The 24595-nt window shown below is 42.3% G+C and overlaps 2 protein-coding genes across 6 annotated transcripts; one reads left to right on the forward strand and one right to left on the reverse strand.

The window, feature by feature from the left end:
* The first annotated feature begins 1075 nt into the window (after positions 1-1075).
* On the forward strand, positions 1076-8339 carry MTERF2 (mitochondrial transcription termination factor 2). Of its 2 annotated transcripts, none has more exons than XM_084205767.1 (2): positions 1076-1112; positions 5028-8339. In XM_084205767.1, the coding sequence occupies exon 2, from the start codon at positions 5053-5055 to the stop codon at positions 6247-6249; it is 1197 nt and encodes a 398-aa protein (XP_084061893.1). In that variant the 5' UTR covers positions 1076-1112; positions 5028-5052; the 3' UTR covers positions 6250-8339. The 2 variants fall into 2 exon arrangements, with proteins under 2 accessions (XP_084061893.1, XP_084061892.1); XM_084205766.1 differs by lacking the exon at positions 1076-1112 and adding an exon at positions 1126-1253.
* Positions 8340-8922: 583 nt separating this feature from the next.
* TMEM263 (transmembrane protein 263) lies at positions 8923-24006 on the reverse strand. 4 transcript variants are annotated; one of them, XM_084205771.1, is made up of 4 exons: positions 23886-24006; positions 20427-20488; positions 15340-15409; positions 8923-11560 (listed from the first exon to the last, which is right to left on the reverse strand). In XM_084205771.1, the coding sequence occupies exons 3-4, from the start codon at positions 15401-15403 to the stop codon at positions 11274-11276; spliced, it is 351 nt and encodes a 116-aa protein (XP_084061897.1). In that variant the 5' UTR covers positions 15404-15409; positions 20427-20488; positions 23886-24006; the 3' UTR covers positions 8923-11273. The 4 variants fall into 4 exon arrangements, with proteins under 4 accessions (XP_084061897.1, XP_084061896.1, XP_084061894.1 ...); XM_084205770.1 differs by having other exon boundaries at positions 23873-23965; XM_084205768.1 differs by lacking the exon at positions 23886-24006 and adding an exon at positions 23444-23596.
* Between the last annotated feature and the right edge of the window lie 589 nt (positions 24007-24595).

Raw genomic sequence — 24595 nt, forward strand, 5'->3', positions numbered from 1 at the left:
CCTCTCTACAGTGTTCTCATGTGAATAATTTTTTAAACAATATTGCTAATTTAGCCCAGACTGTGATTGAAAAAATGAAGAGACTGGGGAGAAGATAGAAGGGAAAAAAGATAACATGAAGGATGAAGAGAAAAAAACCATAAAGAAGCAAGTGTACAGTAAATTTGGTGTTACAAATTAGAAGCTATTTTTTAGATGCATCTTTTTAACATTATTGTGTGGATTATATTCACAGACTTTGTTAACTGTTCTAGGAACAGCTATTACTTAGGAGACCAAGCCTGAACCCTGTTCCTACAGCAGTTCCTTTCTATAGCACTTCTCTTCTTCATTAGCTCTTTTTCAGAGACCCAAGAGACTACCGAACATGTGGCTGATAAAAAAAGGGTTCACAGAGACAACAGTAGTGGTATTCACTCTCTGAAAGATGTGATTGTACAGACTTGGAGTTTGTTAAAAAATCGCAACACCTTTAGTAAAATATTTCTAGTCTAGAAATCATTTATGTGACTGCTGATTTGTTACTCTAGATGAGAAAGATAAGTAGATATGACTAAAAAAATAAGATAGAGGAAGATGGTCCTCACCATCACAGCTCAATGAACTTCTGAAAAGCCACCAGCAAAACAATATAAGACCAATGACTAGATGTGAATTTAATTATGTAATAAGGCAGTGGTCATATGAAGAAAATACACTGGTATAAGGCAAACCTCCCATCATGATGTCGGTGTTACCGAATCAAAAGGATCATCTGCTTCCCGTCACAGCAAAGGCACTCAAGTAGTCTGACTTTTAAATGTTCAGTCCTTTGCTATTATATTACTTAGAAATTACTATAAAATTTTTTTTCTATTCACTCCACTACTTCTCTTTGCAAGCAGTTTTACTCCACGGGCCCTTCACTTTCCTAGTGCCGGCCAAGCCTGCCCTGGCAAGCCGCGGAGGCCCGGCCGGCTCCGCACCGGACGATGCTGGGCCGGGTCCCGCTGCGGGACGGCCACGTCCTCCGGCCCGCGGCTCAGCCCGCGCCCCTCCCCTGCCGGCACCGGTACGTGCCAGCGCTCCCCGCGCGGCGGCGGTGGTGCGGCCCGGCGGCGGCGGCGAGGCCGGTGAGCGCGGCCGGGGGACAGCGGCCGGGGGACAGCGCGGCTCGGGCCGCTCTCCCGCGGGCCCGGCCCCGGGGCATGTGTGGCGGAGAGGCCAGCCGGCGTTGCGCTCGGCCCGCTCCGAGCGCCGGCGCGGCGCTGAGGGTAGGGCGGGCGGCGTGCAGGGGGAGAGGCCCGCGGTTCCGAGGGAAGCGCGGCGGGGGAGGGACCCCGGGCGCGGGGACCCCGCGTCGGCCGCCGGTGTCTGCGGCGGGAGCGGCGATCGGGGCGGGATGGGCCTGCAGCCGCCGCTGCCCTGCTGGCTGCTGGAGAACAGCCCCCTCCTCCCTCTCCGCCCTCAAGCGGGGTCCAAAGGGTGGGAAAAGGGACGCCCCAAGTGGCCGGGCCGTGGGAGCGGGTTGTGCTGGAGACCCTTGTTTTGTCTGTGCTGAAAGCACCAGCACTTAATGACCAGCGGTTTGCAAATGTCTTTCCTTTCCGCGATGTAAGAAAAAGCTTTGTTCCCATGAGGAAGTTGAGCATTGGAACAGGTAACTCACAGAGGCCGCTGGGCTCCATCCATTGAGGTTTTAAAGACGTGACTGGACAAAGCAGCCTGGATCTTGCAGACCCTGCTTTGAGCTCTTGAGATCCCTTCAAACCTGGATTACTCTAGGATCCTCAATATTTTTTTTCTAGAAAGGTTTATGTTGGTTCAGCGTGTATTTTATAATAATTTATCTAATTTCCACCACTAATGCAAAGCAGGGATTCATTTTTTGTAAGTACGTGTGAACATTTACTGTGCATTAATCTACAAAACTGCAACCTCTCACACCCCAGATTCCTTCACAAACCATTCAAACCCTGTCTACTCTCTTCTAGGTAGATACCTACTCTTCTTAGTTCACTCAAAGTTCCATCTAGGCATTCAGTAGTTTTATTTAATTCTTTATAGCCTACTAAGTTTCCTGTTATGAGAATGGTAGTGGTCAGCAGTCATACAGTTGCCCTCTTTACTGAAAGATTTTGTGAACAGTCCAGCATGAGTAAAAGTTTGGGTTTGCTAATTTTCGAAAGTGGTATTTGAGTCTCAGAACATACATTCAGAAATTCACATTATGGGATAAATCAACCAGTTGATCCTTGTATCTATTTCCTATAGAAGATTTACATAGAAGTCTCATTAAGTAAGGAAACTTACAGCACCCCTTTACTCTGTATATTCAGGTCTCTGCAAGTGTGCTAGCAAGCAGGATCACAGGTAACTGACATGAGGTCACTTCCTTATTGCTGTTCTAACACTTGGGGGTGAGAGGGTGCTGCGGGCAGTAAGAGCAAGCATCTTATCTGAGCTGGCTGGTTTTTTTTCCCTTAATCTCCCAATTGCTTTACAATCCCCACAGCAATCTAGTTATGTGAAAAGTTACAGTGGGGTCTTGCACATTAGAACATGTATTAGATCCAACAAGAGCTTTGAGAGAACTCTGAATTTTTGAAAGCAGTTACATACCTGAAACATGAATAGTGTCATCTATGGGCTTGGAAATCCATCAAGCCATAACTCAGATCTTCTTGGTTTCTGTAGAACACCATGGCATTCAAATTCATTCATGTTATTTCGCATGTTGTATTTTGCATAGGGCTTTTTTACAAGGGCTCCTAAATACCGCTGTCAAATGAGTTTTGGCAAACAGACTTGTCCTTTCTTTTACAGCATTCTGTGTTTTTGATGATCCTCACTAACAACAGGGAAAAACTGACTATGAGCCCAGGCATTTTTGGAAAATGTAAAGCTTCATTTATGTGAATGTAACAGCCATTCCCATGTCAGATTTTAGAAGAGCACAATTTAGTATCTCAGAATATTTTTGAAGTTCTGTAATAGTAAAAATTACAGTACTTTAAGGGACTGCATTACTCACAAGGCAATTTTGTTTAACAGCAGGATTATGCATTTAAGTAAAAGTAATGTTTATTTTTCAGCTTTGTACTTTGGAAATATTATTTGACATCCCAAACTATTTTAACAACACTTCACTTTGCTGGCTGCTTCTAGCTAAGCTGAAGCATTAATGAAGAAAACTCTGATTCTTCAGAGATTTGCTTATTCTGACTGGACCCACTAAACTCAGTAAAACTACTCAGAGTGCTCAGACACAGACACCTGTGTCACTCCTGTGGAGAAGAGGTTTAATTTGCAGTCATGGAAAAGACATGGAAAACTTTAGTTTTCAGAACGTGGAAAGGTCAGTGCACAAAACATCTGTGACTTACCTACACTTCCAGTGCTTCCAGTGCTTTTAGGGTTACTGGGACAGCATTTCTGAAGTCACATGAAGACAAAATCATCAGCCTTGGGGTTCTGACACAAGCAGTGCATTAGGCAATTGGTTTTGCCTTAGACGTGTGAAATAACACTAAAGAACGAGTTATCAATAAACAGCTTCTGTTAATAACATAAGTGTGCATATAGGAAATGACATCATATTCTATTAGTTTAAGATGTAATAACATTACAATTGTCCATCTCAGAAATAGGAAAAAACCAATCTAAAAGCAAGGGTACACTCTCTTGAGACAAAGGATTTACCTCTGGAAAATATTTAACCTTACCTGGCAGCTAAAAAGAGAATCTACTACTAAAGTTCTCTAAACAAACCACATATTTTCTCAAACCATGGCCTGTAAGGAAGAATCTAGGGCTCTTGTACAGTTGTGCAATAGGTATGCTGGTCTGCTATGTAGGAGATTGGACTGCATGATTATAACAGTGTTTTCTCTCCTAAAAAAACCCAAAAACAAATAAACAACACAACCCCCCCCCCCCCCAAAAAAAAACAACAAAAAAGCCCAACTGTCCAAATACTCTCATTTTCAGTTTGAGCAGTTTTAAGCATGCCCCCAGCAGCAGCTATTTGCAGGAGTATTGCAGAGATCAGCAGTTCTCCCTTCCATAGTCGGTACTTCAAAAGGGTTGTTATGAAAACACCCCGCAGGAAGTTAAAGATACACTTAATGTATCTTTCTTTGACTGCTGCGGCTCCTTTGCCCCTGCGGAGCGAGAGACAGCTCATGTGGTATTGGTGGTAACTGGGCAGCCAGTTTGAGCAAAGGTGAGGTGTGGAGTTGGCCCTGTGGACTCTAGCACAGCCACACACCTATTCCACAAGGACTATGCCTACAGAAGAGACCTGGAGGCAGAAATAAGGCATTGGTGCAAGCAGGAGCTGTAGCAAAGTAGGTGTTGGAAGAGGTAGGTGAAGGCCTGGAAATGTTACTGTGTACTTGCTTCCTCCCCTAAAATACCAGGGTGCTTATTCAAACTCAATTAACACACACTCAGCTGGAGAAAAACACCTACATCAAGGTTCATATGATTTTTTTTTCCTTCCTTAATTATATAAAGAATGATTTCAAAATGAAATTGTGCTGCAAACTGCTGCTGGAGCAGCACTGCGTGGTAGGTCTCTGACACATGAAAGAGCAACTCACACTCCAAATAATGCTTGAGAAGTTAAAGCAAATACATTCATAAGAACTAACTAAGATTTAAGCTGCCATTTTTGTCTATTTAGTGGGATTGTTGTCAAATGAAATTGCATGAATCATTTTCCTCATACAGTGGGAGTGATCTGTAATGCAGTCACAGTGTTAGCTGCAAGAAATGGCTGACATTTGGAGCTTGTATGACTGCAAACATTGATATGGGCAGAGCACTGCCCCACATCAGGTCTGTTGCATCCATGTTACTGTTCCTGTGACGTATCCATCAGAAGGTTAACCCTTAAAAAATAGTCTTTCCCCCTGCTTTCATGTGAAAGCTGGATTTTGCACTAATAACAAAAACCACTCTGGAGAGCAATTTCTTACACCAGTTCTGTCTAAATATCAATGATTCTGACCATTAACTTGTTCCTTAAATGTGTTTTCTTACAGTTGTGCCTCCACAGGACTGCCTTCCATGATGCTGAGAGGAGTTGCTCACGGTGCAAAAGACACGTTCACTCTTCTGTTGACAAGATCGCTGAGCTGTAACCCAGGACGGAAGTTTTCATCAGCATGGCCTGATGTAGCAAACAGAAGCTTCCTAATACATTCCAATTACACAACTGATACCAAGTCAAGACAGGAAAATAAAAAAACCCTCGAGAACCTCTACAGTTTGTCAGTTGACATCACGAAGATACGCAGACTAAAGGAATGGGTCCTTCGCCAGGATGTGGCCTATGTTAAAGAAATTGCTGGTATCTTACAGGAAATGGGAGCAGATGAGACCACTGTAGCCAACATTATAGAACGCTGCCCCGAGGCAATTCTCCACACCCCAGCAGAGATAAACTCTCAAAGAGCTATATGGCAATTAGTATGCCAGAATGAAAAACAGCTGATTAAATTAATAGAGCAATTTCCAGAGTCTTTTTTTACTACTAAGTATCAGCAGAACCAGAAGGCAAACATACTGCTTTTTCAAGAGCTGGGGCTTAAGAATAATATAATCACCAGGTTCTTGACAAGTGCACCAAATATTTTCTATAACCCTGTTGAGAAAAACAAAAACGTGATAGAGACATTACAAAGAAATTATTTAAATTTAGGGGGCTCTGAAGCAAATATGAAGATCTGGATACTGAAGCTTTTGAGCCAAAATCCATTTATTTTATTAAATACTTCCACTGCAATCCAGGAGAACTTGGAATTTCTCCAAAAGAATTATTTCACTGACCAGGAAGTTCTACAGCTGCTGTCCAAACTTAAAGGCTTTATTTTTCAACTTAATTCCACCACTATGCAGAAGAGTATGCTTTTCTCCAAAAACATCTTCAAGTGCAGTGATCAAGAACTAAAACAACTAGTGCTGAAATGCCCAGCCCTTCTCTACTATTCTGTTCCAGTTCTGGAAGAAAGACTTGAAGGACTACTGAAGGAAGGAATTTCTATAGCACAGATAAGAGAGACACCAATGGTACTGGAATTGACAACAGAAATTGTTCAGTATCGAATTAAAAAGCTCTCTGCATTAGGATATGATATAAAGAGTGGAAATCTAGAAAGCTTGAGTGGTACTAAAAAAGATTTTGAAGTCACTTATGGTAAGATACAATCAAAGAAGGAGAGACCAATTTTTAATCCTGTTGCTCCTCTACACATTGAAGATTAATTTGAACGCTGTACTTCAAGTTATGCAAAAGCAAATTCAAAGACATGTTGATTCTTTGAGAAGAGATGGAGCAAAAGCAATCTCAATCAAGACTGTACTTTGTTCAGGAGGGGGTCTTAGGTACAACTTCATTATACAATCATTGTATAAAGTATTCTAATACTTTAAAATATCATCATAGAAGTTACAGTTATGATAAAGGTCGCTTTTTTCTAAGAGTACCTCAGATGAGACTCTTTCTTACCTGACAGGGCATTACCTGCCTTAGATTTTCAGCTCTGTCACTGCACAGTCTAGCCTGCAGTAGTGATTAGCACAATTTTTATCTGAGGAAGACAACAGGAGGATTATTTTTCCAGCGGTGTTCATCAGTTGGCTAGTTTGCTGTCTTCAGGAAATGCCCTTGGAGTTCTTTTCCTTATTGCTGAAGTAGCTCTAGCTCCTGGATCCTGACCTGCAACAGACTCAATTTCTTGGACAGCAAAGCCCTGTCCTGAGAACAGGGGCTGGACATAATATTTTTTTATTAATTGAGACCCTAGTGTCTTTGTGTACAAAGCATAATGCAAAGAAACTACAAGATGATAACTTTTATATTTCTGAGACTTCAAAATTTACTTATTTTTTCAAATGGTGTGGGAGAGGAAGAAATACATTTATTGCTATTGTATAGTTCTTAATCTCTTCTAGGAAGGTTTGGCAACAAGAAAGATTAGGGAGAGACTCAATTCTCAAATGATGGTAGGAGAAAAGAGAAAGTCATGCTTTTTTATTAGGTGCAACAAACTCTAGTCTGTAAACCACTGGTGATTAAACATGACTACCAGATTTGCAAACAGCTGCAACAGTTTCTAAATATATGGGTGACACTGCTTCTAAGATAACACCATATGACAATTGGCGACAAGTGCTGGCTTTCAAAATAGTAACTATCAGACAGCGTTTAAGTTCTCAGGGGATTTGATTTCGTCTCATTTATGGGCTGTGAATGATAATATAAAACAGTAGCATCACTGACAATCATCTCAATAGGATTAGGATCAGTGATTTTATTTTGCAGACTTTCCTAAGGAGCTATTCCACGTTCCCTTGTGACGGTGGAATAAAAGCTGGCTGCACACCACCCTCATTCCAGGCATTCTTCAAGGTCATTTTTAACACACATTTTGGCAGCAAGTCCAGGCCTCCGTTTCTTAAAATGTGGTTTGTAATTGCTGAAGAAAGCTGGTATTGAATTACTGAAGAAAGCTGGTATTGAATTACTGGTCCAGAGGGTGGGCTGGAAGATGATTTTTTTATAGTCTGCCACGTTATCTGCTGTGCACTGGGGAGAGGCTGGGAATACCTGGTAGGAGCAGTGCAAAGATCCCAACAGCTGCAGATCATACACTGAGCACTCTGCAGGCAAATGCAGGTGTGACAGGCGTTTCTGGGGGTAAATGCCACTCCTGCAGGAGCGTGTGCAACACTGGCAGGAATTCAAGAAGGAGACATATCACAGCATGAAAAAAAGTCAGGCAGTGGTACCAGGTTATGTCTATGCTGACTCTTTCAAAACTCATTATCATTTTTTAAGAGAAAAGTAGGAAGACAGCTGTATTAAAAAATCACAGGAACTTGCCTTTGTCACTTTCTGACTGTCTTTCCCTGCTCAGCCATTAAGCAGACCACAATTTTATCTGAATTTAAAAGCTTCCTTTCCCCTCAGACACAAAGGGGCATTTCAGCTCTCCACAGCTCTTCTAACACAACCTGTAACTGAGCCAGAGACCTAATTGGTAGCTTAGGAGGAAAAGGAAGCCAAGACATGCAACAGTGTTTTCCCTGAATATTTAGTTCTAGCATTTCTACAGGTACCTGTTTTTACAAAGTTCTTGAAACAGCTTATTCCCATCACTTAAGTTATTTCCCTTGGCAACAGAACAGGAAAAGGATGTATTTCCTTAACTAAGTCACAGCCTAGTTACCACAAACTCATTTTGTGTTCTGAATGTTTCAATTACTTTTCCCCTTTCAAAATAAAAGCACTCGCAGAAGTGCTCTTCTTCTCTACTACCAGATGAAAATTCAGTCAATCCTTCATTCCTAACTCTTATCCTGGGACCTGTTTCTCTCTTCTTCACAGGATTCATTTACAATAAAACCTCAGGAAAATTCCCAGTCACCAAAATACTGTATTGCTGAAATCCTCATCTTTTGTTATCACAGTGACTGTGGACCAGCTTGTGAGTAAGCCTTTCACTACCTAGAGCCCAGTCAGGCATACAAGCTGCCTTCATAAACATTTCCCCTTTCGCAGCGGGGACTGGGAAAAGCAAAGTGAAATAAAGCTACCACAAAAACAATTCCAAGACAAAAGAATAAGCTCACTCCCCCAGAAGATTTCGGTTCCATATTCCATTCAGCTCACTATGATCTTAAAACTGGATAGTCCCAAGCATCATTGACCAGGGGAAAAGAATATTAGTACAAAGGATTTTGTGCTGTGTCTGTGCATAGCTTACACACTGAAGTTAAAGCTTTTGTTAAGAGCTGGTTGGTGCTGAGTAGACACAAATAGAAGGCACTCTGGAGCATGGTATTATGGGAAGATTTATACCTAAGTATGCCTTTCTCCACAAAACTAAGGAAGCTTTCAAATGTCTGAAACAGCAAAAATTTAATGTTGCACAGGTGCCAGGACAGAATTGGAACAAGTTTTTAAGATGAAGCAAGTTTCATAAGTGAATGGAAAACACACAGGATACAGGACAAAGCTCTTTGAAAACTAAACCCATATGCCATGTAGAAGTTTCGGTTTACAAGACTCAAAATAATAGCTACAGGATACGTTAAGAACAAAACATAATGGAGTGTTGGCAACTCCTTATATACCTAACATTGCTTATCTCCGACCACGCTTGTTTTGCTGCAAGTTTTATAGTTTAAAATTAAAGAATTTAATTAAAAAACAGGTATGACCAGTTCAACATTCCCATTTACAGAAAAACTATTAGGAAGAGTTTGGTTGAGTATCACAAATTATCACCATGCTCCAAAAAGGTGACTCCTAAAGAGTTCAGTGGCAGCACTTGGGGGATATTGCTACACTGGAAATTGCAGGGCAGCGGACCATACTAAATTATGTGCTGCAGCAAAATTGCCTCTGATATCCAGGCTAGCTCATTTCTAGAGCTAACTGGTACCTCTAAACAACACTATATTCTATGCAATTTGCTTTTGACTATAAAAAAATAGTTTGTCTTCTATTTGTTGCATCAACTTACCTCATTACACCCTTGCAGCAGATGAGAACCAAGCAGCTGCTGTATCTAACAGAAGGAGCAGATGTAATTTCTTGGGTTTTTCCTCTCCCCACCACCCCAAGTTCCATGCTTACAAGTATCATGCTTCCAACATAAACGATTTCTGATATAAAAAAATGTTGTTACAGAGTGCAGTTGAAGTACCAATGGCTCAGAGAGATTGGGTGACTACAATACCATAATTGAGACAAGGTGTACTTTCAACACCTGTGAACAGAGGAGTAAGTTTGACAAGTGATATGTTTTGGGTTTTTTTTTTTTCATTTTTAAAAAGTCCCCCCCATATAACCACCTGGTGCAACCACAGCCACTGAAAAAGTAAGCGTACAAGTTCTCCATAGAAACAAAAGTTTTTAGAAAATACTGCATACACACCATGAACAGATGCCTCCCATGGGCTTCCACAGAGATTACTTATTTTCAAAATCAGTACACAAATAAAAGATCACAAATGGTTTCTATTTTAAGGCAACCTCATGCTGTGTCATTACAAGTGCATTTTGCCTCACACGCTGCAGAGATGTACAGGTACTCCCATTTGAGGTGTTAACATTTGGAATCTGTCAGTATACAAATTACTTGCCTTTTTTTTTTAAGGCCTCATCTACTGTTTTTGGTTTGTTTTAAATAAAAGTATTGCATTTTACTCAAAAATCAAGGTGAAAAGTACAAGAAATGTAGTGAAAATTTCCTTGCATTTGCTTAAACAGAGCAAAAAGCTAACCTGGTGTATCACGGAGTTGAGAGAACGGCTTTGCTAGTTCTTCAGTGGTTTCCAGCTACACAAGAATTCCTAGCAAGTCAGACAGCTGTGCTAGATGACCACAAACATCAGCCCATTTTCCACAGGCTGTTATTTTTTCTAGTGTCTGTAAGAAGTTTATTAGAAGCAAGTTCTCACTAGCAGGAGATAGATGCATATTATTAAATACACCTGAGATGAAGCAATCACGTTTTCAGTAAAAACTGAGAAAGTTTCAGATATCAGGATTTATAAAGAGCCTGAAGCTCATTCTGTAAACTGCACTGAAATGACAGGACAATTCTTTACACAGCTTCACCTAGTAAAGAGATTTTCTTCTAATAAGGCATTAAGTTAGTTTACTCTTTATCATCCTTTCTACCACATTTGTTAAACTTTTTCACTTCTATCTCCTGTTCTCATTTCCAAATTCTGCACACGTCCAGTCTCTTTGCTCCAGTCTTCACTGGCAGAATGCAGTCAGGGGTAGTTTACAGGCTGCCTGAAAGTACAGGTTCAGATCCAAGACTGGGTACAGCCAACAGTGCTTTCACACAGCTGAAGGATATTTAGCAGGAGGATGTGGAAACCACTGAGAACAATAATTGTCATCTTGTTGTATCGATGGCATCACAGAGACTACCAAGTTTCTACATTCACATTTTAGTCCAAAACTGCAGAAGATGTACAGTAAATGACTATTCAAATATGTATTATTCCTCCAGATACACTCACTCCTATAGTTATCAAGTGTAACATTTCACCAGATACAAACAAAGCTTCAATCTAGGCTCTAGTAAATCCTCGTACACTGCTAGCCAAGCTTCTTCTGTCCTTTTCAGATGAAATTGAGTTACTTGCACAACTCATTAGAAGATAGTGTCTAAGACACATGGCTTCTCATGGTCCCAATCTTAGCAGATTTTAATGCCACTGATGCAATATTCTGGAGAATTGAGTATGTCTCAGTTTTGGTTTTAGTCAGACTTGTCCTTTTTCTTTCCTGTTAAAGGCACTTTACTTGCAACAGCAGATCCTACAGCTGTAACGCCTCCAGCTACAGCAGAAACACTTCCTTTGACTAGACCCACTCCCACGGAAGGCACAGATGTGACTGCTGTTTTGGTAATTTCCAAGCTCCTCCCTCCAATCCAAGCAACACCTCCAATCGTGGCACCAACAGCTCCCCTTGTGACACTGAAGAGGCCACCAGTCACTCGAGAAAGCATGCCAGCCTGCTGCTGTGGATGGTCTTTGAGCGACCCTAAGGGAAGAAACAACACACAAATCAACCTCAGCACCAGGATTTAAGCATTTTCAAAAAAGTGTTACTCAAAATTATTTCCTTTTCTAGCCTAACAGCCATTGCACACAGTCTTACCTTGCAGGCTGCTTTTCTTGGATGCTCATACACCTAGTTCCAAATAACAAAAAACAGGGAAACCAAGAAAAGAGCAAGTGGAACCACAGTGGGCAGAGCTAGGGAATAAACAGACATGAAATAAAGAGGTGAGGGAGCCAGGAGCAGAAATAACATGCTTGGAGGAGGACAACTACTCTAAGAGGCAGCAGGAAAGAAAAAAACCACTCTAGATGCACAGGAGACCTCTGTCCAGCCCTGCCAACACACTGACTTTCCACTGCAACACGCCTTAGGAGAACCAGCAGAACAGGACTGTCCCCAGCGCCTTCACTGTCCATAACTTGCATCCAGAGCATAGATTCCAAGAGTCATGTCCCAGCACTCATCTGCTACAAGATGAACACTCGGGTGAGCAACTTTCCATGCACTGCCAATACATTTGTGATAATGCCAGGACTGACCTAGGACTCAGAATTCATTGAAAAACTGTAAAGGTCAGAGTTCCTATGTGCATGCCTGGAATAACTCAAACAAAAGATGATGCCTAAATGAGAGACTTTTCTACAAAGCTAACAAAAAAGGAAAACAAGGCTATAGAATAGTGAAGCCCAAAGAAGTTGAAAATACTGACAGTCCTGTCAGCTCACACTAGTCTCTTAATTAAGAAATTGATATAGATTATAGAAAGGGTAATGGAAACTGAAAACATAAATGACAGCCTTTTACTTAAAGCCATGTAATACTCTTGCTGGTTCATTCTAGGCCAGCAGCTTTCAACATGGACATCTCTAGCAAAAATGCATTGCCAACACAAACACACAGAGATCAGAATTTCAATTTACATACAGAAAGCCTTTAAAGCATCACACTCAGAAGGAAGTATGCAGAGTCTGCCATAAAATCCAATGTCTAGGGTTTATTCACTAGAGGATTCTTGTGACCACTAATAGAAATTGTAACAAATTTCGTCAGAAACTGTTTTACTTCCACTTAACTGGTTCACTATCATCAGTGTGAGATAGGCATAAAGTTTCATCCCAGTGAATTTTAAGAGCTGATTTCACTGAATCAGAACTGATGTAAGCAAGAAATGATCCATCATAACTAACTTTAAAAATAATAAGAAAAACAAACAAATGTGGTCTTTATGTATTTATCTTTACATCACTTCAGGCAGCCAGTCCACTGACATCTACTCTATTTCACAGGTGTAAATACAGAATGTGATGGTGTATAATTAACTTCTGGTAATGGCTGGCACATTCCATTTCCATTCTATTTGCACTGTCCGTGAGCTCTAGCAAACACCCAGCACTGCAGAGTTTTACTGCCAGTTGATTTCTGTTGTAGGACACACATCCCTGGTCTCCTTTTTTCTAAAGAGTATGTTTCCAAAGAGTACCAGATCATGTCTAAATCTAAGGAGATTGGCTCAGTCATGTAGACATTGTGCTGATAACACTAAGGTTGTGGGCTGATCACCACATGGGCCCTCCATTAAGAGTTGGGCTCGACAATCCTTGTGGGTGCTTTCCAACTCAGAATATTCTGTGATTTATGGTGCACTGAGAAAATTACACAAGTTCTCTATCCAGGAGTTGGCTCTACCAGGCCATCTTGCAGCCAGCTTCCCACTGAAAGGAATCCAAGAATGAACAAGAGTTTGAATGAATGTAGGTTGTAAAGGTTGGCGCCGCTCACAAGGCAGAAAATATCGCATTAGAATACACTACTCATAAAGAGCAGGAGCACAAAAGCTTCTTCTACACATTCTCTAAAGCCTTTGGGCACCAAGCTTGTTGAGTGTGATTTGAACAAACCACAACTATTTCTACCTTTAGGAAAAACTGCAAATTGGTTTTGGAATTGAGCCTTTCCTCTAAGGAACATTTTGGCAGCCTGTTCAGGGAGATTATTTTGCCAGCATTGAACTGGTATCCTTCCATCCACATTTTGCCATCTTTCTATGATGGTGTAAGTGTATCACGTATAAGGCCTTGCACAACATTCAAAATGGGGTTGTTTTCCAAAGGTATTCCAGAATTTTAACTAAACTCATAAGGCTTGAAGAGTGCATGTGAATCAGAACTAAAAGGAAAAATCCTTTTCAAGGATGGAGTTTACGTTAAGATGAGCTGTGCTTCATTCTACTTCCTCTAACTACACCAACTTTCTTCATCTATTTAGACTTCATATTCAAAGTAGATATTGTCTATAAGAACATGTGCAGAAGAAAATAAGTCTTAGCAGCTCACAGATTTTAAATAAAACTTTGGAGTAACCAGTGATGATCAAATTCTGCTGTTATGCTCTGAATATGGAAAACCTAGTGAATATGCTAGGAAGACAAGAAATGCCCGCTTCTTTCACTGTCCTACTCAATAAAGAAATGGTTCTAGTTTTCAGACTACTGTTCACTTTCTATACATGATGTTTAACATGTATCAAACACAATTAAACCTTTAAGGCAAAAAAGCCCCTAACAACTAAGCAAGCAAAACCCAGCCTTAAAAGTCAGACTTGAAGATAACACATTAAAGTGTAGTTTCCAATCAGGCATTTGCTATCGGAAATGCTTCTGGGATCTTAACACCAAAAGCGCAAGATTTTTTGTCCTCACACCACGCTACTATAACAAGTATAACAGAGCTGAAGAATTACTGTGTCATGAAAACCTATTTTTCCCTTTCCTCTCATCTTCTTCTACTTGTGTTTTTTGCCTAATAGTTGTTAAGAATAGAGTCAGTTACTCGACTTCAGTCCTTTCTGCTACAGTTAGTGGATAATACTGTTGTTCAAATGAAGTAAATTGTTCAGCTATACAACATTTAAAAGCTGAGGTGAAAAAAAAACCCAGACCAACAAACAGAACTTTAAAGGGCCATTATAAACTGAGGAGCAATGAACCCAGAGGAATCATGACTCACCAACCTCTACATCCAACACATTTGGTTTTAAAGCAAGAGCAGACAGAACACACATAAGAACGTGTTTTTTTACATGCCAAGAATGGCTTTTGATCTAGTATATTTCCAGTCACATTATGCAAACAGTACTCTGCTCAATCCTGCCAGTCCACAGCTTAGAAGAAACTCTGCTCATCCGCAACATTTCGTCTGCAGATCTAATAACCAATTTAATATTCAGTTGGTTCAGGAGACCACAATGTCACTGCATTAACGAAGCCAAGTGCATGCTTGATTTTATGAAACCATGAGACTGTGAACAGTTGGAACCACTGTTAATTGTATGATGGAAAACAGTCTCCAGGAGCAGTAATGAAGTTCTATATATTTTTTAATGCATCTTCCATAAAAGTCACATGCACTATGAACACAGCAATGCGTCCAAAAAATGAAGCTGGGCTCTTTTGTCTCACATAATGAATAGCAGAAATAAATGCCCATTAGATCAATTCATACCTCTGCAAGCTAACCTGCAAATTAAGTCCTTCAGTAACTGCCCATCTTCTCTATAATTTATAGGTACAGTTGTTTACACAGCTATATTCAGTGGCCTTTTTGTAATCAGGATAATGCAGAAGTGAACAATAATCCAGGCCCATCTCATCCCAGGGTTGGTTTGTTTACTGTTACGTAAAAGAAAAAGTGTTCAGCTTGCAGATCAATTTTTAGAGAGAACTGATTCATTTACTTCATTTCATGAAAACTAATACATACCTTCTGGTGGTTCATCATGAACATTGGATGGGACTTCCTGTTGATTTTTGTCTGTTTGATTCATTATTGCCTAAAAAAAGAAATTCACATGTGCTATTCATCTTTTCTGGCAAAGCATAAATGTAATCCATTAATCCAAAATTCAAGTAGATTAAGTTCCACAAAGAGAACTTCTTTTTCATTATTAGACCAGCCAGCAGGTCCTGTCAAATTGCTCCTATTTTTATTATCAGACTGCTTTTGCATTCTTCAACCAGACTCAATACTTTAAAAAAGAGCTCTCCACCACATCAGCAGGCTTGGTGAGAGCTACCACACCACACCAAGTGCATCTCAAAAAGCAATCATGAAGACAACGAGTAGGAAAACAAAACAGCTACTGTCATACAAGAGCTTATGTTTAAGTACTGAAAAAAAAAAGGCTAGTGATCCTAGAGGTGATGGCCACTAGAGACACAAGAACAGCATGCCTGTGAGATCTGCTAGTACTTGGAAAGCTGTTTAAAAACACCAAGTCCTTGCAGCATAATTTGAACAAATGCCATGAAAACAAGATGGAAGAACAGCAACAGAAACAACACAATTTATCTTGACATGGAACTGCATAAATGGTGCAGTGATAGAAGCAGACCTAAACTGTTTTAACTCTATACAAACTCTCCAATGGAAACATTTGAGGGAAAGATTTCTTTACATTAGAAACTGTTTCCTAGAGCAGTTCTAGAGCAGCAGTCCCTGACAGGGGAAGCATAAGAAAAACCTCAATCAGCAGCTCTGCCTATAGAATTTTTTCTCTGGAAGGGAAGAAAGTAATAACCAGTCCAGGTTTCCTTCCTGCTTTCTTCCCCCACCAAAACATGCCTTGATATTAAGTCCTGCCTCCTTCCCTGAGTCCTCCTGCTAATTGCTAATCTTGGTTTCCCTCCTCGGCAAGCACCAAGGTCAGAAAAAGGAAAAACAAGTCGCATTACACCAGTCAGCATGCTTCTCTCTTTTTGCCAGTGACCTCTTAGTTCCCTTCCCTCTGCACAAGTCTTTAAATAATTTAATTTCTTCCAGGAGTCAACAAGCACCACAAAAATAATTCCTGCTTCTCTTGCTCTGCCCAGATCTCTTTGTACATGCTCTGGGTGAGAAAGCAGTGGCTGTGATCTGAAGAAGGAATGTGGAGGCAGAAGCAGGTGGGAAGACTCATCTGGAAAACAAGAGCTAAAACCCTCACAGTATTATTATGAAGTAAAAACATCACACTAAAAACTGGCACCCACATACTAAATCATAGACCTATGGATGAGAAGCAAGCCTAAATTGATTATTAAAGAATCCTCCCAGTCAGCACTAAGGGTATCAGTTCAGGGCTCAGAAAACACAAGAAGCTGAACAGGAAAGCAAGCAAAAATACCTACTACCAGGATGGCCAGTTTGATAGAAATGCTGAACAAGTGCTACTCAAAAGCTAGAGATGGAAACATGTCAGCTAAGAAACAGGAAAGGATCATATGATATCCCAAGCTGAGAGGAAACCAGAAGGATCACTGAAGTCCAACTCCTGCCCCTGCACGCGACAGCCCCAAGAATCACACCATGTACCTGAGAGCATTGTCCAAACACTTCTTGAGCTCTGTCAGGCTCGTGCTGTGACCACTTCCCTGGAGAGCTGTTCCAGTACTCAACCACACTCTGGGGGAGCCTTTTCCTAATATCCACCCTAAACTTCCCTTAAACAGCTTTCTGCCATTCCCTTGGGTCCTGTCACTGGTTACCAGAGTTGGAAGAGATCAATGTCTGCCCCCCTGCTTCCACTCATGAGGAAGTTGTAGAGTAACAACACATCAAGATGGAAGACTAAAACACATGAGGGATAAAATACAATTTTAAAATGTATCAATCATAGGACTCCTTGTTATTTTATTTAATCACAAGACAAAGAAAATTAAAAAAACAAACAAACAAAAAAAACCTGACCAATCACAAGGAGCGATTGAAGACAATCAGGTTCTGAGAAAAGATGCAAGCTGAAAGAAATACAATATTCATCCTCACTATGTGAAGTTCCATGTAGGTTTGTTGCTTTTTTCCAATAATAATATAAAGCACTGTAAGAAAGGCTAGACAGAAGAAACTGATAGGCCTGACATTATTCAATCAAAATATCCACATCAAGATGAAGCAACTATACTCCTAATTAATGTCTGGCCATTTTGGTCATGAAGATGATTACTCTACCACAAATGTGGAAGGAGTTTAACCACTGCCTTAGGGAAAGTCCTAAAAAGAATAAAATAAAAGTCAGAAGCAAGTCTTAGTTCAAACAAAGGAATGAAAAAATTATCAAAAATGATCAAGGTTTTAAAGCAGACTCGAGACAAATTAGTAAAGCCAGAGGTAAATTATTTTTCTATGAAGAACTACCTCCATGAATTTATTTTTATCTAGACAGCATGAAACTCCTAAAAGAACAACAGATGAAATTGCTTGTTTGAGCTTCCAAAATATTTCTGTCAACAATCCCACATAAGAGATTCAGAAAAGTTATTTAATCTTAAGAGGACAGAGAAAACACTGTCAGGGAGTATCAAAAAGTTTAGAGGGGAGTTGGAGTAAGTTACCAGTTTTAGACATAGGTAGACCACTAGAAACTGTCACAAGATTTCACACAAGGTTTAGTATCTTCTGCTATTAAGAATGTACTGAACACAGAAACACTCACAGCAGATACAGCCCAGCTGAAGCCCCTAGAATCTGTTTTACCGACACAATACCAGTATTTAATTAAAATAAGATTTGTCTGATAGTAAGAGTTAGAGTAAGACTGGCAGACAAGACAGGTAAGGAAACTTTCAAAACTCTCCACCGTCTGGTTTAGACTGTAAGATTTGGTTTCAGTTCCTGCAAAGCTAAATGATCAAAGCAATGTATTGGTAGAGGAATTTCACAGCAGAGTTTCTAGTCTAGTTTAAAAGTACAGTAGGAAAAAAAAAATAACAGCACAAATAAAATCACAGCACCATATACCCATTACCTTTCCTAGAACCTCAAGGTCACATAATTGTTGATCCCAAGCTTTTCCTTAAAAGTTAAATAGAAATGCTCCACTCACTTGCATCTAGACAGACCCCAGTGGTCTTTCTTCAGGCACTGGCAACCTGCTGCTACAGGCCCCAGAAGTCAACGGAGAACTACGCACACCCGAGAACAGCAGCTAAGGCAAGTAAGTCCCTGTTGGTAGGACTGAATTTGTTCTACACAGAAGAGAGCCTTCAGGGGTTTGCAGATCAGAAAGTTGAAAACTACCGTTTGATGCATGGTTCTACAGGTGCCTGGTAGCACTCCAGGGGATGCTAAGTGCGTGGTTGGACTGGATGATCTTGAAAATCTCTTCCAACCTTGATGATTCTATGATGCTGCAAGAGATGTGCCCAACCAGCCTGTACTAGGTTTTACTCACAGCTCTATGATATCAGGGCAAGTGAAAACAGAATCATATCATTGTCAGAAAAGTCTCACAAACCCAAAACATCACCTGGCACACAAGACCTCGCAAAGCACACTTCACGCCCTTTTGTTTTTCTGTAGAAACTCTCCAGGGAATCCCAGAATCAAAACCAAGTTCCAACAAAGGACTTCTACAGAAAATTTTCAAATATCTACGTTACGGTTTGCATTATGCATCCTTGTATCCAACTGAATACCTCAGGAGATTTGAAAGGCTCTGAAAAGTGAGGCAAAAATCCTGTGTACTAAACACAGTGCAGCATATGTGGTGAACAGGATATGCACAGGAGCATGTTTTAAACCTGGCTCCCTTGCAGAGACTTAAGATGAGTATTTCTATTGACCAGAGATCAAAGGCTTGGAATAACCACTTGGTGGCAGATTACTTCATCCAGTCTTCAGAGCAAAAGGGCAGGAATCCAACTTTTTTCTTCAAAACTGGAGATAGAAAAACAGAAACCATTCACTACATTTTACATAATACCATGGAGGTAAAAGCACTCAATGCCTCCTTTGTCTATGAAGATCTAGGCTTGTATGTCCTGCTTTGCATCAAAAAGTCCCCCAAGCCTTCCCCTGAAGATGCACCCCCACGAAGAAGAGAAAGCAAAGTTCATGAGACCCAACAGAAATTACAACTCAGCTGAAACCAAAGGCAGTGACCTAGAGATGCAAGTGTAAGACTTTTGTGCAGAGTTAAGTCATTCCGACATGCTATAGGTTAAGGAACTTTGGAAACTTGGAAGCTCCCAATTCAAAGTCCACACTATGCACTGAATCATTAGTTACAACGATTACCAGTACTGCAGACGTATGCAACAAGGCAAAGATTTATCAGAAACCTGAACTTTGGAATTCTTCTCATATGTTTTCAGAATCTTCTTCAAAGTACACTAAGACTGGCCAAAGAAAAAGGGAAGAAGAAAGCAAGCAAAGAGATCTTTCTTCTGCATTTTCATCCTGTGATGCCAAATTCACTTGTGTCACCGTAGAAAAGCCTCCAGCTTCATTTAACACATTCATTGAATGAGACAGGATCTCCATGATGCCCAGAAAAACTCATAGAGACATTCATGAAGCAGAAATCCATCATATCATTGGCACATTCCAGTTTCCTTCTTCATCTGTGTTTTCTCATGTCAAGAAGTGGAAGCAAACCCAGATCTTAGAACAGGGATAAATGTAAACTACTTCTTGGGTTTTTTTCCCTGTGTGCTTATGAAGATACTGTCTATTGACAATTCATTCAAGAGATATGGGACAACTTCTCATCTTTCTTAACAATATATTAAAATAAATTGTAGCCTTCACACAAAAAAAAATTAAAAACATAAAGATGGAAGTCACTCAACTGATTTGAAAGGAAACACACTTTCATATTGTCAGAATATGAAATACATAGAAAACTTAAACGTTTTACACTGTGGCTATAAAAAATAATAGAGAAATTTTTTAGAAGAAGGTTTTTAATTCAAGAGCTATTTGTAACATTAACAGTGTTTAAGATCCTGAATGAAAGTGCTAAGAAGCTCTAGAAGTAATGGCATAGCTACACATACATTCATATCAAAGCTGACAGAAATAAAACTCACCAAATATATTCCTTTGTGAAGATTTCTAGTTAGTTGTTTCCACAAAAGTATTCTGCATACACCTATAAGAAAGGCAGAACGTTAATGACATCTTATGGAACAGTGACTGTCACATATCTGCCATGGGTGTACAGCAGGAATCAGGAATACAAATCCCCACAGTATGGAAGAAGTACACTTGGTATGGCCTTAAGATGCCACATTTTTAGAGATTTGTCAACAAGACACCAATTCCTCCTGGGCAATGAAGATAATTTTACTTGCTCCATGTGCTGCCATGAGGATTGCTATGACGCACAATAATCCATGTTAAGACTCAAATGCTCCTTAATGAGCCTGCAGTTCTTGGACTGCAAGCTTTAATTTCTGTAAAATTTTACCCTTCCATTGGGAAGTAAGCTCTAACCATTACAGATGTGTGAAACTTCCCAAGTTTCAGTGGATGCTCTGGTGTCTTTCTGACTTTAGAGACAAAAAGCCCTTCTGTCTCAGCACAGCAAACCTGGCCCAAGCAGCAGCCAGTGAAAACTGGCTTGTTTCGATGCCACTACTCAGATATTTGTGGGTAGCAATGAAATGACCCAAGGATGGGGCCAATTTCAGCTGGCAGCTTAATGCTGCTCCAGACGGCTGCAGCAGCAGCCAGTGCTGGAACTTCCACCTTACAGAGCAGCAAACAAACCTATTACCCTGTCTTGTTCTGCTACAAAAGAAGTTATCTTCCTTCTGGCTACCAGCTGTGCAGGTAGAAAGCCTGGCTAGAGAGCTGATGGAAAACAAACAACCTTTGCCACATGAACAGCTCTTCTTTACCTCGTTCAGCAGCTGCAGCAGATTTCTGAATGAACCTGATGTATTTCACGTACACGGAAAAAAAAAATATTTTTAGGTATGATAGTTTAAGAATTAAATTTTTGGAAGAGCAACAGTCTCTACTCTCCAAATTAAACAAGGAAATAATCATGAAGCCAAAAAAGGTAATCCCACCTATGGCTGCTCTTCAGGGTACAACTCCAAGCTGCACAAGCAACCCCTCACTATCAGCTTCACTGCCTTACTCCTTGGGTGGAAATCTCTGTTTCAGTCTGTACTGCAAGGGAAAGAGTTCACGGAGCTTCTGCAAGAAGAGTCAGTGCTAACAGCACTAAAGTACAAAAACAAATCCAGGCATGTAGAAAGCTTGTAGGTAAAAACCAAGAGCACAGCTAGTATTTCAAGAAGCCTTCAGTTTAAAACTCAAGTTTCAAAATTCAGATTTATCTACAAAGCAAGACTGGCTCGGGAGCAAGCGTGCTATGAAAAAGAGACTGCATTTTCAAGTAAAGACCACAAGAAGTTCATCAGAAGTTTCAAGGTGTGAGCTATGACTTACTTCCAAGCCTACAGCAGGATGGACTACAACTTCTTCCAAGAGAAGTTGCTGTAAGTAATATACATAAGAGGGTCACTGTATGCAGGGAACTGAACGCAGCTGGGAAGGTAATGGAACATATCTGTATTAAAAACCAAACACACACCACGATTAAAAGCAAAAGAGAGGTATAATATCTCCTGGGAAAAAAACCCTTAACTCTGCCCAGGACAGTACCATATCATATCTACCCTGGATGGAGAATGCACCATTTCTGTGCCCACTGTCAACCAAAATATAGATCAGGGTCCAGAAGAGGCTCTATGGAACACCTGGTGCTGGCAATCAAGTTTTCTCTGATGCAATGATTTACAAGATATAAAATCAAGGCATGAACCAGAATTCCCCTTTTCTAGTTCTCCAAAACGGGTTCTTAAGAAGTATATGGTAAATTCCAGTAAGGTGCATGGCACAGCTTCAGAAAGACCATGAAAACTCCATTTTACCAGTTTCGTCATGCTCTGCCTCCTCCTAGATCAGTTTTCAGAAGAACCTTCCCCACTTCTTTTAACACTTTCCTAAAGCCTGAGCCCCAGATCAGTCTTGGATATCCTTTTCCAGAAGACCCTAAAAGACAAAACCGGACTGTGCATAACAGCCAGCGGTAAAGCAGCTTCTGAAAATCCTTGCTACCTCTGCTAATGAAATAGTCTTTTCCCTAGCATCCACCACGTGTTTGTTTGTTCCTACCTGACATTTAGACCTGGTCACTTGCTGGACAAGGACCACTTTTCAGTTTGCATTTGTGCAGCACTGTCCATTTCTACACTGAGAAGGCAATACTAACTTTTCTGAATATTTAACCACAGTTTAACAGAAAGCTTTACATGATATGCTGGATAATATTTACTGAGCAGTCTTAAAACTGATGTGCATACAAACCAGTACCTACATATTAAATAAAAAGCAATCTTGTATGTACCCCCAAAGTTATACAGGGGCATCCTGCCTGAAGCAACACAGTGGACACACTGAAACAAGCTACATGTACTTGATATATACATTCCTTATGGAGGGACATCCTGATTCAGAGTTCTCATTTCCACCCCAATTCAATGAGCAGAAGGAAGCATTTAATTGCATCCACAGAGGCTGTATCTGCAGTTCATACAATGCCCAGAACCAGGCATACGGCTAAATCAACTTGCCTTGATCTTCAGGCCACACCACATAAACGCCTAGGCTAGGTGAATGTGGAAAGCTAAGCCAGTCCCAAACTGTTCACAAAAAACCTCTTCATATGCTACTCCATCAAGGTGGACTTGAGAGACGTGGATGAAACAAAGAGCACCTTACTACAGCAAACATCTGAACACTGCAAAGTTAAAAAAAAAAAAAACCGAAAGAAAGCTTCTATTGGGTCGGAAAACTTCTCGAGGGAGAGCAAGACCCTCCAGGAGTCAGGCCGAGGCGAGCACGGCTCCCTCCGCTGCCCTCCCTCCCAGGTGGGGGGACCGCTCCTCCACGGGCGCCCAGCCCAGAGACAGTGGTAGCGGCAGGCCAGAGCAGCCCCCCTGCCCTCGGTCCCGCACCCGAGGATCCGCCTTCCCTTACCCTCGGGCGGCCGAAGCCCCGCAGTTCCCGCCGCGTCCTCCCTCGCAGCTACCTGCGTGCCGGCGGAGCTGCGGAGGCGGCCCGGCAGCGACCCCCGCCCATGACCCCGGCCGGGCCGGCGCGGGCACTGCCGGCATCTCGGCGCAGGGCGGCGGCACTGACGTGGCAGCCAAGGCCGCGGCGGAGCCGCTACGCCCGGCCCGGCCCTCCCGCCCCGCGGAGCCGCGGCTGGAAGCACAAAGGCGGCCGGGCTGTGCCCGGGCCGGGGGCAGGTGGCGGCGGCTCCACATCCCTGACCCGCTTCTCCCATGAGCGGCTCCGCCGGGGCGCGCGCCGGGTGCTCTCCCGCCTCCTCCCCTGGAAGTTCCCCTTCATCCGCGGGGGGGCAGGGAGGGCGCTCCCGGGTTGCCCGGCTGGCGGCGGGCCGGGGGCTAGCGGCCGCTCATCCATCCATCCCTCCATCCCTCGCTCCCTCACTCACCCACGGCACTCACAGCTCGCTCGGCCCGCCCGGGCTCCGCTCAGACTTTACTCCTCCGCCCGTCCCCGCTGCCGACGTGGCGCCCGCCGCCGCCCGCCCCGCCGGCGCCCGCAGACCCCGCCCCAGCGCGGCCCCTCGGCGGCCGGGGGGCGCCGCCGCTCCCGCCCCCTGCCCGCCCCGGGGGTGCCGGGACCCGCCGGCCCCCGCCTCCTCCTGCGCCGCCGCCCGTGCCCTCCCTCTGAGGGGCCGTGCCCCCCGAGGGCCTGCGCAGGCCCGGCCCGACTCCCGTGGACGCCGCGGGCTCGGGGGCACCTTCTAGCCCCGGGGCCGGGCACCGAGGTGGGGGAAGATGCCGGGTAGGGGCAGGGATGAGGAGAGGAGGGAAGAGGCGCCGTTGTTGCTGTAGCTGGCCGAGATGCTTCGGGGTGCAGGAGATTGGTTTGTGGGATTGGCTCCGTTGGGCTGGGGAGCGGTCCTGGTGAAGAGATGACCCCTCGGGGCGCCCTGCCCGTCCTGTTGGCACAACCGGGAGGCTGCAGAAGTCCGACACGGAGCTGTACCCGGTACAGTGCCAGCGGCATCTTGGGGAGCCACGACACTAGTCCAAAGGATCCAGGTTTATGTTAAGCAATATTTACATTACACCCTTCTATTATATTGCACCCAGCTACTATTTGAGTGAGCCGAACTACTCACATGGCTCCTTTAGAGAATAAATTTGTG

The sequence above is a fragment of the Fringilla coelebs genome, assembly GCF_963513975.1.
Source record: "Fringilla coelebs genome assembly, chromosome: 5".
NCBI classification, from domain to species: Eukaryota; Metazoa; Chordata; class Aves; order Passeriformes; family Fringillidae; genus Fringilla; species Fringilla coelebs.

Excerpts from the sequence above, each read along its gene's own strand:
- MTERF2 (XM_084205767.1), top strand. The coding sequence starts at position 5,053 with ATGATGCTGAGAGGAGTTGCTCACGGTGCAAAAGACACGTTCACTCTT.
- TMEM263 (XM_084205768.1), bottom strand. The coding sequence starts at position 23,528 with ATGCCGGCAGTGCCCGCGCCGGCCCGGCCGGGGTCATGGGCGGGGGTC. Across the intron at positions 15,410-20,426 it reads TTCACAAAGGAATATATTTG|GCAATAATGAATCAAACAGA; the intron begins GTGAGTTTTATT and ends TTCTTTTTTTAG. Across the intron at positions 11,561-15,339 it reads TCATGATGAACCACCAGAAG|GGTCGCTCAAAGACCATCCA; the intron begins GTATGTATTAGT and ends TTCTTCCCTTAG.